General features: G+C 38.4%; 1 protein-coding gene across 3 annotated transcripts; it reads right to left on the bottom strand.

The window, feature by feature from the left end:
* Positions 1 to 765: 765 nt before the first annotated feature.
* Positions 766 to 11,778, bottom strand: LOC118804547 (tumor necrosis factor receptor superfamily member 13C-like). 3 transcript variants are annotated; one of them, XM_036565042.1, is made up of 3 exons: positions 11,667 to 11,778; positions 8,613 to 8,771; positions 766 to 1,941 (listed from the first exon to the last, which is right to left on the bottom strand). In XM_036565042.1, the coding sequence occupies exons 1-3, from the start codon at positions 11,746 to 11,748 to the stop codon at positions 1,682 to 1,684; spliced, it is 501 nt and encodes a 166-aa protein (XP_036420935.1). In that variant the 5' UTR covers positions 11,749 to 11,778; the 3' UTR covers positions 766 to 1,681. The 3 variants fall into 3 exon arrangements, with proteins under 3 accessions (XP_036420935.1, XP_036420937.1, XP_036420938.1); XM_036565044.1 differs by having other exon boundaries at positions 8,613 to 8,768; XM_036565045.1 differs by lacking the exon at positions 8,613 to 8,771.
* Positions 11,779 to 12,220: the final 442 nt, after the last annotated feature.

Genomic DNA, 12,220 nt, shown 5'->3' with positions numbered 1-12,220 from the left:
TGTTTCTTATGCATCAACATGTATTTTCAGTGACTGGATTCAGATTCACATGATTGCATGAAAAGCTAAGTGTAAACACTCTCAGGATGCACTGTGAGCAGATTACGATCAGATCCCTCGTATTTTATTCAGCGTTGTACAGAGACGGATCTTAACCACACTTAACGCAATTGTAAATGGAACAGAGTAAATTACTGTTTTAAATGCTTTACTTTTCTAGGTATTTTAGTAGTATAGAGTAGATTATCTGTTCATCATAAACATCACACTTACATGTTTAGCGCATGAGGATTCAGGTTTGAGTATCTAAACCTGGATTAATCACATCTTGAGTATCTAAATCTGGATTAATCACAGTACGAGTATCTAAACCTGGATTAATTAATTACAGCCTGAGTATCTAAACCTGGATTAATCACAGTTCGAGTATCTATACCTGGAATAATTAATTACAGCCTGAGTATCTAGACATCGATTAATTAATCACTGTCTGAGTACCTAAACCTGGATTAATCACAGTTTGAGTATCTAAACCTGGATTAATCACAGTTTGAGTACCTAAACCTGGATTAATCACAGTCTGAGCTTCTAAACCTGGATTAATCACAGTTTGAGTATCTAAACCTGGATTAATCACAGTTTAAGTATCTAAACCTGGATTAATCATAGTTTGAGTACCCAAACCTGGATTAATCACAGTCTGAGCCTCTAAACCTGGATTAATCACAGTTTAAGTATCTAAACCTCGATTTCGTTAATTACAGCCTGAGTATCTAAATCTGGATTAATCACAGTTTGAGTATATTAACCTCAATTAGTTAATTACAGCCTGAGTAAGTATTCTTGTTGTCCAACTACAAGCCAAAACAAATGGAATGATGTTAACACCATAAAAAACAAAACATACGTTTATCCTTAAGATTTTTCTCCACATCTCTTTTTGTTAGTGGTCCCCTGGCAGCACAGGGCCATAAATAGCTGCTTATGTCATTTATTAGATAAAGCTAGCACTGTTCATATACAACTATGTGAGCGTGTGCTGAGTGCTGACAAAAGTGAGTGGATATACAAGAAAAGGAAACATAGAGGACACACAAAGTTACCCCAAAACCACCTGCCTTCTTGCACTCTGGTCAGGTGTAGGTGTCCGAACCAAGCTTGATGACTCATATCTCAATGGGAAAAAAATAAAACAAATTAAAATGGAAACAACGCTTGCATTGATGTGCTTTGTATGCAAGGAAAGTAACATCTGATCTCCTCTGGTCACATAGGGGATGCATTTTAGTGAATAGTGTAAACGGAATCCGGACAGAGTTTTTCTAGATACGATCTGGACACAAAACACTTGTTAATACAAGGTGTAAACAGGCTTTAAGCTGCTGGAACTACTTTTTTGGTGAAAGAAATTCTACTTGATATTCACACCACATACTCTTGTTTTCTATTGCTTAACTAAACTTCTAGGGGTTAACTCTGTTTGATTTGTTTATTAGGTACAGTTTCCAGTATAGTCATTATTTATCTGATTAGCTCATTTTGACTTCTTGTTTCTTCTGCCAAACCTATTTAACTGATTGAGTAGTTGGATGCTAATGATTCTATGTGTAATTGAGGTGTAAAAAACATCCTGACAGGTGCTTTAGACTCTTCGGGAGCAGCAGCAGTACACTCATCCGTATCAGGCCTCGGCCTGCTGCACGGTTTTGGTAGTCACGAGGGCAGAGTCTCCAAGTTCAGTAGCAGGTACGGGCACTCCGTGCTCCATCTTTCCTTCACAAATGCCCCGCCCCCAGCCCATTTCACACACGGACACTTCCTCTGTCTTTCCGTTCCAGTGTGGACAGGAAAGAGATGGGTCTTCTCTCTCTTCCAGCAATGCCGGGCTGACAGTGTTTCCATTAAGCTGAGGAGGAGCTGCAGGCTCTGAGCGTCTCTTACCTGCAGAACAAATATAAAAGCTTTTAATATTTATCGCACATCAAAATCTTGAAGTTCAACACAGCTGAACTGAATCTTGTGTACTTTAGGAATCGGAATATACAATACGCAACACATAGAAACCACTAACGCAAAAAGAACATGAAAGCAAATGAAAGATAAGACAGAAAATGCCACCCCTCCTTGCTTTATTCTCCCACTCCTGATGAAATGATGGGGCCAAACCCAGTCTTGACACATTTACCAAACACACACACACACATTTTCTAAACCGCTTATCCTTCTGGGTCACGGGGGGAGCTGGAGCCTATCCTAGCAGCCATAGGGCAGAAGGCAGGATACACCCTGGAAAGGTCACCAGTCCAGCGTAGGGCAGACAGACAGACAGACATATACATTCACACTCACACTCACACCTAGGGGCAATTTAGCGTGTCCAATTGGCTTAACTGCATGTCTTTGGACTGTGGGAGGAAACCGGAGAACCCGGAGGAAACCAACACAGACACGCATTTACTAAATAGCGATGGTTTAATTGATTCTGAAATCATCTGGATCATAGCATTCCTGGAATGTATTCCCCAAGAAACTTTTGGGGTCAGTTGATTAGATTTTTCACTGAATTATACATTTAAATTAAGTTGGAAAAGAAAAAAAAGAAAAATTAAATATAGGATGAGGGGTGCATACCTGCCCACACTCCCTCTTTTCACTGGAGTCTCCCTATTTTTAACCCTTTCCCCGTGCTGAGTTTCTGATCGGTAATTTAGTCTGTTAATCTCCTGATTTCATAGTGATACAAATCAAATGGGACTTTCTTAGTTTCTGTGTGGGATATGTGTCGTGGTACTTGGCAACCCAACCCAGAGGAAGAAGTGAGCACACGCAAAACGACCCTGCCTGATGTATGTCAAGACCACCTCACTTCACGCGCTGCATCACGTAGCAGAGCACTGCAATAGAATGCCAGCAGGGAGAGCCGACAAAAGCTAGGTTCAAGTTCATTTTAACACTCCACTCGTATAAACTGAATGAAATAGCTAAAGCGTTCAGTGTTCATCAAGATGCCTGGCATCAGTTTACTACCTCTTCATAAACTGTCAGAAAAAGGCTAGGCTAGTAATGTTAGCTGAGGTGCTATAAGCATCTGTCTGGTTACCTACAAGACTGACTGCCTACTCTATGTAAATTTTAAGCCACGTGTAATTCACATGTGTCAAGTGGACATCAATGGTTTGTGAAGAGAGCAGTCCTTTTTTTTTTTTGGAAGAGAAACTGTAAATAAAGACCTTTGGGGCAAGGTGTCTACCAGACAAGCAACAAAGGGCCCCCTTTACAACACTGCCCCAAAAATATAACTTACTTGGATTGAAATTATAAAGACAAAGCTGTTCACTACTTAAAAATGATGGTTCCTGAAGGGTTCTTTAGTAAAGAAAATGGTGTGCAATTAAGTGTAATCAATAAAACAAACCGACAGAGATCTTAATTTAAAATAAAGTATTTTAAAAGTACTAATTACATAACTTTTGAAAAGCGCAAATACTAACAATGATTTGACATAAATTATACATTATACATACAAAACCTAGAAGTCTGAAAAGACTCAGCAGATATAGCACATCCTTTAAGTGCTATAAAAACATTATTGACTGTTGTTCCAATTCTTTTTCCTTAACTGTGAGTAGATTTATGAATCATCATTCAGTACATGTTGAACTCAGATATGCACAGATATGATTTAGCTTTACAGTAAATGGGTATTGTTCTTAAGAGGGCTTCTATGATAAAAACCAAACAAGCAGAGAGCAGATCATTATTGGAGAATTGTTAGAAGTCATTTATAACATTTTGAGACATTTACAATCCCTTGCCTGTAGATAGCAGCACTGAGACAGAAATAACGTGGTCCCTCTCGCCATCTCCAAAGTGCAAATGGACAGTGGACGGTATTTTATGTTATATAATGTAGAACAGAACACATTCACAACAGATGGGTATGAAAGTTTTGAGAGTGGGTATTTGAGTAGTATTTGACCATAATGTAATGGGCAAAATAAATGGGTTCTGAATGTTTCTTGACTGATTCACTTTCTGTAATGTCTGCATGTTACCATGCTACCAGTGACACAGTGTAAAATATTTAAAATATTTGTATGATTCTAAAATCATATATATATATATATATATATATATATATATATATATATATATATATATATATATATATATATATATATATATATATATATATTTAAGTATATATGTATTAAACATCCAGCAATGAAAAAAAAAAACAAAAACAAAATAGATAAAAATTACTTATCAGACCAGTGTGAGAACTGTCTGGACAAGGTCCTAATATTCTGATGGTCAAGTTCAACATTTCCAACATTTCCTGCTACACTGCTAATGCAGAACTTAACAGCAACCAGTGAGGAGAAATGAAAGAAATTCTACATGTGCAGTTCGTGTTGTACACCACACCTTCCAGCTGTTATATGGCAGATTTTTTATTAAAGCAATGACACTTGAAGCTGTGCGTTGCTGCGATTTTATATTTGGAGTGCCGAAAAATACCTTCCCACTGATAAAATCACAGTAATGCACGACCTCAAGTGGCTTATTGTTTTTATAAAACAGCAGCCAACAAAAAATATGATAATATACACAATTTTACAGAAACAAGTACTCAACATAAACAAGTATTCCACCAAGAAATGTAGTTCCTTTACAGTAGCTAGAATTTCAAAACCTCCACAGCTAGCACACTACTTAGTGAGTATGTAAGGCGATTGTTACTCAGCCTGGGCTTGATGTGATTTCTGACTGAAACACAGACGTTTGAAGGGTGTAAGCCATTTAAGTGACACTCTTTAGACTTTTATATTGCCATTTTACAGTGAATCATATCGTAAGTACTTGAATTCAAGCCTGTGTTATAGTACTGATGGAGTTGTTTAGGCTGTTAACCTTCTTTTAGCCTGTTAGCTAGCTGACCAGCCTAGTTCTCGTTAAGAAAATAAGCTGTAAGCCCCTTAGCTTACACAAAAAATGGGATCTTACTTCTTCAGTACACTCAGTGGTCCGTGCAAGCAGCATGAGAGTCAACGATTATCTTACTAACAGCACAAGGGTTTTTCTGATGTGGTGCAGTAATACAGAGTTCAGTTGTTATGAGGCAGTCATGGGTGCGTGTATATTGTGTATTTGACAACGGCTTCGAACGAGGCTCAGCCAATCAGATTTTAGGACCAGAACTATCTGTTTTATATATGATGTTTTAATGTCTTAATGAATGTAAGGTTTTTGTTCCCTTTACAGCTGGATGCTCATTCAGGGAATCCCAACATAGCCAGATGAATGAACAAATGGAAAAATGGACAATAGACAGACAGACAACAAAAAGATGAATGTGCCAGCATAGTAAAGCATAGGTTAGCTTTTGCTTGGACTTTAGCTTTCCTTCAATATGTTTTTCTGACTTGAATACAGAGAACAGAGTGAAGAAAGAGTTGTTAAAGCTATGTGGGCGGGGTAACCGCCATCAGTCTTGTGATTGGTGGGGATACTGCTTACACATGGGTGGCCCAAGATTAGCACTGCCCAGTTAATGTTTTAAGAGGAAAATAAAACAAAAATTGTGATTTTGGCAAAATACACAGAATACATCAACCATTTATTGAGCTTTGGAAAGTAATCGCACATTTTTTGTACATGTATTGAAAGGAAATTCGGCTTGTAGGATTGGAAAAGGTCAGAGAGGTAGGAAGGAGCAAGACTGTTGACAGTTTTGTAAGTGAGAAGAAGGATCTTAAACTGAATATGGTAGTTTATGGGAAGCCAGTGGAAGTTTTGGAGAGTAGGTGGAATATGGTGATGTGACTGGGTGTAAGCGAGGAGACGAGCAGCAGAGTTATGAACTGTCTGAAGTTTATGAAGTAATGAGGAGCTGATGCCTGCAAGTAGAGAACTGCAAAGAGAATCTTTTCTGTACAAAGCTATTCTACAAGCATACCAAGTTTATTAAAGTAATCATCTTATGTCTGTATGTCAGAGCAGAGCGTCCTGACCTGCAAGTGGATTTTTTTGGCAGCCACGTCTTTCTCGTTTTCCTGTTTTCCCACAGCTACTCAACATTTTGATCTCAGAAATCTTGTTTATCTCTGTACTGGCCACCCGCCAGCTATGTCTGTATAAAGATGCTTCTATCCCAAAAATAATTGAGTGTGTCTCTGAACATTGATGCGCCTGAGTGTGTCTCTTGTTACAGCACACTCCCGGAGCTCCGATGGAGAACATCCAGAAAGAGAGAGGTTAAGGTGGGATCAGACAGGGACAATGGAATGTATACTGTGTATACTGTGTATACATGTATATTGTGTGCCCCCACAAAAGTAAAAATCACTTACTTAGAAAGAAAACACATATTTAGGTTTCCTGGGGTTTTAGGAAGGCACACAGATATAACCAGCGATGGAATTTAGAAATATCCATCCTGGAGCCAACAGCACTCCAACATATTATACAACAGTTCCTTCCAACAATATAGAGCTTTATCCTCAGGAGCTAACAATATACAATATACAGCTTTATGTACAACTCCTCTAAAAAATGTAGTGCCCTATCAACAACCAATAATAATATAAGAACTTTATCCACAGGCTGCATTTATCAGGTTATACCGATGCTGCAGTACTGATAATTTAATCATGAGACACTTCATATTTTTGCTCATGTTTTGTAGTGCTGTAAAAACAACACTGAAACCTGAAACTCTATATTTCTTCTGAATTTACGCTACAAATACACTGGTTTCATGTCTGCTTTCTTGGGTGAATCAGAGACTTCTCTCTCTGGATATTTAAATTGAACATTAAGTATTAAGAATGCAGTCATCTTAGAAGGTGCTGGGGCATACATACTGGATTGTCGGTGAATGAAAGCACTTTTCATGAAAAAAAAAAAGTTTTCATTGTGCAGAGGTGACTTTTGCTTGTCATTTTATTTTATAGCTCCAGGCACCCTGAGTCGTGGTAAAGTAGCCTACATCACAGAGATTTTTACAAGGCATTTAAAGCCTAGTTCAAGTCTCTGAGGTGCGAGTCCATATCAAGTCTCAGGTCTCTGGGGTGTGAGACTGTGTCAAGTTTCAAGTCTCAGGTCTCTGGTGTGCGAGTCCAAGTCATATCTTAAGTCTCTGGGGTGTGAGACTGTGTCAAGTTTCAAGTCTCAGGTCTCTGGTGTGTGAGTCCAAGTCATATCTTAAGTCTTCGGGGTGTGAGACTGTCAAGTCTCAAGTCTCTAGGGTGTGAGTCCAAGTCAAGTCTCAAGTCTCTAGGGTGTGAGTCCAAGTCATATCTTAGGTCTCTGGGGTGTGAGCCTGTGTCAAGTTTCAAGTCTCAAGTCTCCAGGGTGTGAGTCCAAGTTGAGTATCAAGTTTGTGGGATGCAAGTCTGAGTCAAGTCTCAGAGGTGCAAATCCGAGTCGGGAGGCTCTGAGGTGTGAGTCCAGGTTGACTCTCGAGGCTCTCAGGTGCAAGTCTAAGTTGAGTCTCAAGGATGTGGAGGGCGAGTCCAAGTCAAATATTGAGGCTCTGGAGTGGGAGACTGATGTAATAGCAGAATGTTTTGCTGATATATAACTGTGACTATTAAAATACAGTTGCCCTCTCATATAACCTGCTCTTAGGCTGTTTTCACACCTAATTTCTTTGCTAACAAGTACTTGAGTTTACACTTTTGTGACATTATACCTGTTTCATTTGTTTCAGTTGGTTTCACCAGGTCGCTGATGCCTGGCCCCACCTACCCAGAATACATGTGACAAAACAAAACACAATTTTTATTTCTCGTCTGTCACTATTAGCAGCAGCTTGTACTGCAAAAATGATTTGAGTGTCTATGAAGAATGATAGGAAATGTTGCATACAGTGCAGTGTTGATGTACTGCTAGAATAATAGGAAGAAATGCTATGATTTTGCAATATCTTGTTTTGGCCTTGTTTTGAGCCGTATATGACATTCAAAGTGATAATTTGTCAAGTTTGGCCCCATAAGAGATACAAATTCCAACAACGCAACACCAACATGGTAAAAACACACGTGTTCAGAAATGAAAGCTGTACTCTTCTCTAGAATCCAGTGTAATCCAATATAAATTGCTAGTGCAAGCTAATTAAAATCTTTCTGTTCAATAACAATACTGTCCAGATTTTGGAGGGTGCTGTACGTGAGCCCAGATGTAGCTATCTGTCTGATAAGCAGAACATGGAAACAGCTAAATATAGCAAGAAACAGAATGTATTGTGTGCTTCCTTTGGATAAGGTCTGTGAGTTTTGATCTCTCTCTGCTGTGTGTGTGTGTGTGTACAATGGTTTTGTAAAAGGGGTGTCCCTCAGGACCTCCCTAAAGAGGAACTGAAACTCATCTAAATATATGTGTATGTCACTGTTTAGGACCTCCATCGCCTGCCCCTGATGTATGACATCACAAAAAAGTACAGAGTAACTGAGGGCGTTCTTATATACTATTAGATGTATTGTTGAGTTCTATATTTAGCTCCGTGGAGTTTCCATTCTAACACAGCTCATACAGTCCTTATTGAACACATTCACTGCCCTTTAGTCTTCCTGCTCAGTGTGTCCTTTGTGTGTGTTTGTGTGCTGTACCTGTGTTGTGTGTGTGTCTCCTGTAGATGATGAACCAAAGCAGTAGTGCGAGAACCAAGCTGCTCAGGATTACCCCCACACAGATCCACACGCTGGGGGCGAATGCAGTCCACGACGAGGTTGGAGCATTAGTTCTCATCACTGCAAGGGTATCTACTGCTACACACACACACACACACACACACACACACACACTTTCTGTTTACCTACTCCATGCGAACACATTGCACATCAAAACCAGCATGGGTTTCTGTTTGTAAAAAGACAGTAAAGATGCAAAGTTTCTTCCTTCATCAAGCAAAGGAAAACTTTGACAGAACTCCTCAAAACAGATCTGCAGCGAGAATGACAGTGGCAGAATTATTAGACCAAGAAATGATGTAAAAGTGTTACTTTTGGTGCAAATACATTACATTAAACTTTATAATACATTATATCCTATGTACATTTTTCCTAATAATAGATGTCTGGATCTTCTGCTTTGTGAGGTTGTTAAAGAGCCAACATTTACATATTGCTATATACAAGCTAATGCTGCTGCTAACACTTAATCGACATCATAAGATACAGCCAGCTACAGAAAAACACCCCAAACAAACTAGGAAGTGTTGTGAAGTGTGATAGTTAAGTTGCTTTGGCAGTAGTCGAGTACAAAAAGGAGCAGCTGGTGTTATTATATAATGGTGTTGTGTGCACTGGAGTGATAGCTTGCTAATAGCATGGACATAGCAAGGTTCATATTTTGACTCTTTAATGATCTTGTAATTCAGAAGACCCAGTGATATTCAATGGGTAAATCTTTGTAGTTCAAAATGTACGTCGCTTGGAAACTTTCTGTTTACCATAAACAAATGGTAAACAAAAAGGGGCACGACAGACAAATCCAGCTTAGACCCAGATTTGCTAATATGGGCATGACGTTGACTAGATAATGATGATTGACTTCAGGGGTCAATAGTGCCTGGCACATACTACCCCCATCATCTTGGGTGAAGTTTTTTATTTCATGCCCGAAGCTGTAAATGTTTTAGATTAATCTATATTAGCTCAGTGGCAGCAACTATGAACAAGCAGACCTATGCTAGCTCTAAAATTTATTTTAATATGATGTCTAATGATTGCATTTTTCTGTAACGTTTAGCATTAAAATCTTTTTTTTAACCTAGCTTTTAGGGTTGCCACCTCAGCTCTCAATTAGGGCCTTGATTTTTAACTGAACTGAGCAGACAGGTAGCTATGCTATGCCTAATGTCACCAGCAGTGCACCTTTCTCAAACAGTTCTTAAACCCATTCTTTGTATAGAAATGATTTGACTGAGCAAAAAGGAGCAGTGAAACATCATAAGAAATACTAACATATGAAAATTCCTGGATTCTTGGACATTTTGTATCCCAGTACATAATCAATTTAAAGGCAACCAAAAACCTGGACAATCAAGGAAAAACGTGGATAGGTGGCAACCCTAATAGCTGCTGACAGTCAGCTTGATAAATCAGTCAGATTAAACAGGACTGTACAGCACTCACACTTGTGATTAAAACATTGTGTGTAAAGATATTAATGCACTTGTGCACCATTCTGCATATTATTTCATCAAGGTTTGTTGTAAAAGATGAGTCCTCCTCAGTATCTAACATTGCTTTGATTAGCTCCAGTGTTAACTTTAGCATTACCTTTTTTAGCATTAACTCATCTGAAGCGGCAGTTTAAACATTTCTTCTTATTAGACAAGAAAACATGCCGATTTAATGTGAAGTGGCAAAAGAATTGACCTGGATTGATTAATGTAAATATGGTTTCCAGAGTCCTTTTGTTCACTTTAAATTGGTCTGGAATCATATTTTGTTGGTTCTCAAACACGTATGTCTGCACCAAACATCATGTAAAGCCACTTTATTTTGGAATGACAAAGGTCTCAATTGTTTCAATTGCTCTCCACCGTGTGCTTCTACATTTTCAGACGCTACCAGGTGGCTGAGAATAGGAACGTCAGAATTTTACCCCTGGCTTTACACAATGCTTAGTGTAGACTTAAGAACATAAGGAAATGCTGTAGGTTTTCATGTCTAATAAGGCGGAGGTTTGAATGACTAAAACTGTCCCTTCAGATGAGCCAGTACTAACCCAGTGAAAACCCATCTTAACATTCTTGTGTAACCTTAATATTAGATGTGATATTAAACTCTATTAGTAAATACAGTAACTTAGATGAAGTTGATCTTAACTTTGAGTCGGTTAATAGCTTTGCCATTGAGCTGTGAGTGTGGTCTCCCACTTAATACTTTAATCCAAACTTTTTTCAGCTTTAGGAATGAAATAAAACAACATCATCCTCTAGATGATCTAGACAGCATGTGTCTGAATTACACATTAACACCTTTTCACCACTTTTTAGTTGAATAATTTGGATTAATTTACTGCCACCGCTGTTCTCCCCGCAGGTTTGTTTGTCCTTTGTTTGATTGAGGAAGTAGTGCTTAGAGGCAGCTGTGATTGGCTGAGAGGCACATCAATTGGTATTTTGCAAAGGCTCATTTACACTGCTAACACTTTACACTGCGAACACTGCTCTATACATTGATATAATGCTGTAAACTTATGGTGTCATATGCTGGCTTCAAGGTATAGTACATTAAGGCATTACACATTATATATTAAATCTTTTTTTTTTATAGTTTTAATACTTTCATGATTTTTTTAATGTTTTCTTTTACTTTTAAAAATTCTATTAACAAGACAAAAACAGTAAATGCACTCTTTTATTAACATTGTTTTTACTGTTTTATTGCACTACTTTTTATTTATTTATTTTTTGATGTGCAAAAAAGTTAGTGAAATTCAAATTATTAATACTTATACTTTTTTTAATTAGCCTTTTGTCATGAGAGTTGTCTTCTGCGGTTGTGGTACCTTACATGCAATGTCTTAAGTGTTAATACTGCTTACTTGTTCGTCCCATAGTAGCGCTCTTTCCTTATATTATATTCATGATGGTCTTTCCCAAAAGAACTGCTGAGCAAGCAAAGATCAACAGATGAGTGCAACTGACTCACCAGTGACCGGTTGAGTTTCTTGGATGCAGTCTTTAACCAGACCATCCCAGCTGAATCCAGGACCACACGTCTTCTTATCCATCCCCAATAAAACTACTGAACAAACACTGCTGAGGCGATTACTGCTCAGGTACGGCTGGAGACTGTAGAACACTAATGAGAAAAGCGAGAGAGAGAGAGAGAGAAAGAGAGAGAACTGGGGAGGAGAGAGCAATAAGGTTTAAATGTTTCACTTCTTCTTTTTGCGAGTTAGGAAAGAATGAATCACTGAGCATCTCCCTAGAGAGGGGTGGCAGAGACAGAAAGAGAGATAGTGGAGTGGACTGAGCATGTGAACAGGAAAGCAGTAACAGTTGGGGAAAAAATAGACGATCTTGTGGCGAAAACACATTAAGCCATAAATATACATGTTGTATTGAAAAGGATTAGTTGAACCTTTACTCAGCGACAGCATGAGTCACATTAGATGGGGTTTTTATGAGCTGTGAGATCAGTCATAAGTGAAATAAGGGTCAGACGTAACAGATTAAACAGCATTACTATATATACCACTT

This window comes from Colossoma macropomum, unplaced genomic scaffold (assembly GCF_904425465.1).
Source record: "Colossoma macropomum unplaced genomic scaffold, Colossoma_macropomum, whole genome shotgun sequence".
NCBI classification, from domain to species: domain Eukaryota; kingdom Metazoa; phylum Chordata; class Actinopteri; order Characiformes; family Serrasalmidae; genus Colossoma; species Colossoma macropomum.
The sequence above is the reverse complement of the archived record's forward strand: the minus strand, read 5'-3'. Positions and strand labels throughout refer to the sequence as shown.

Excerpts from the sequence above, each read along its gene's own strand:
- LOC118804547 (XM_036565042.1), bottom strand. The coding sequence starts at position 11,748 with ATGGATAAGAAGACGTGTGGTCCTGGATTCAGCTGGGATGGTCTGGTT. Across the intron at positions 8,772-11,666 it reads AGAAACTCAACCGGTCACTG|CAGTAGATACCCTTGCAGTG; the intron begins GTGAGTCAGTTG and ends GTGTGTGTGTAG. Across the intron at positions 1,942-8,612 it reads GAGACACACACACAACACAG|GTAAGAGACGCTCAGAGCCT; the intron begins GTACAGCACACA and ends TTTGTTCTGCAG.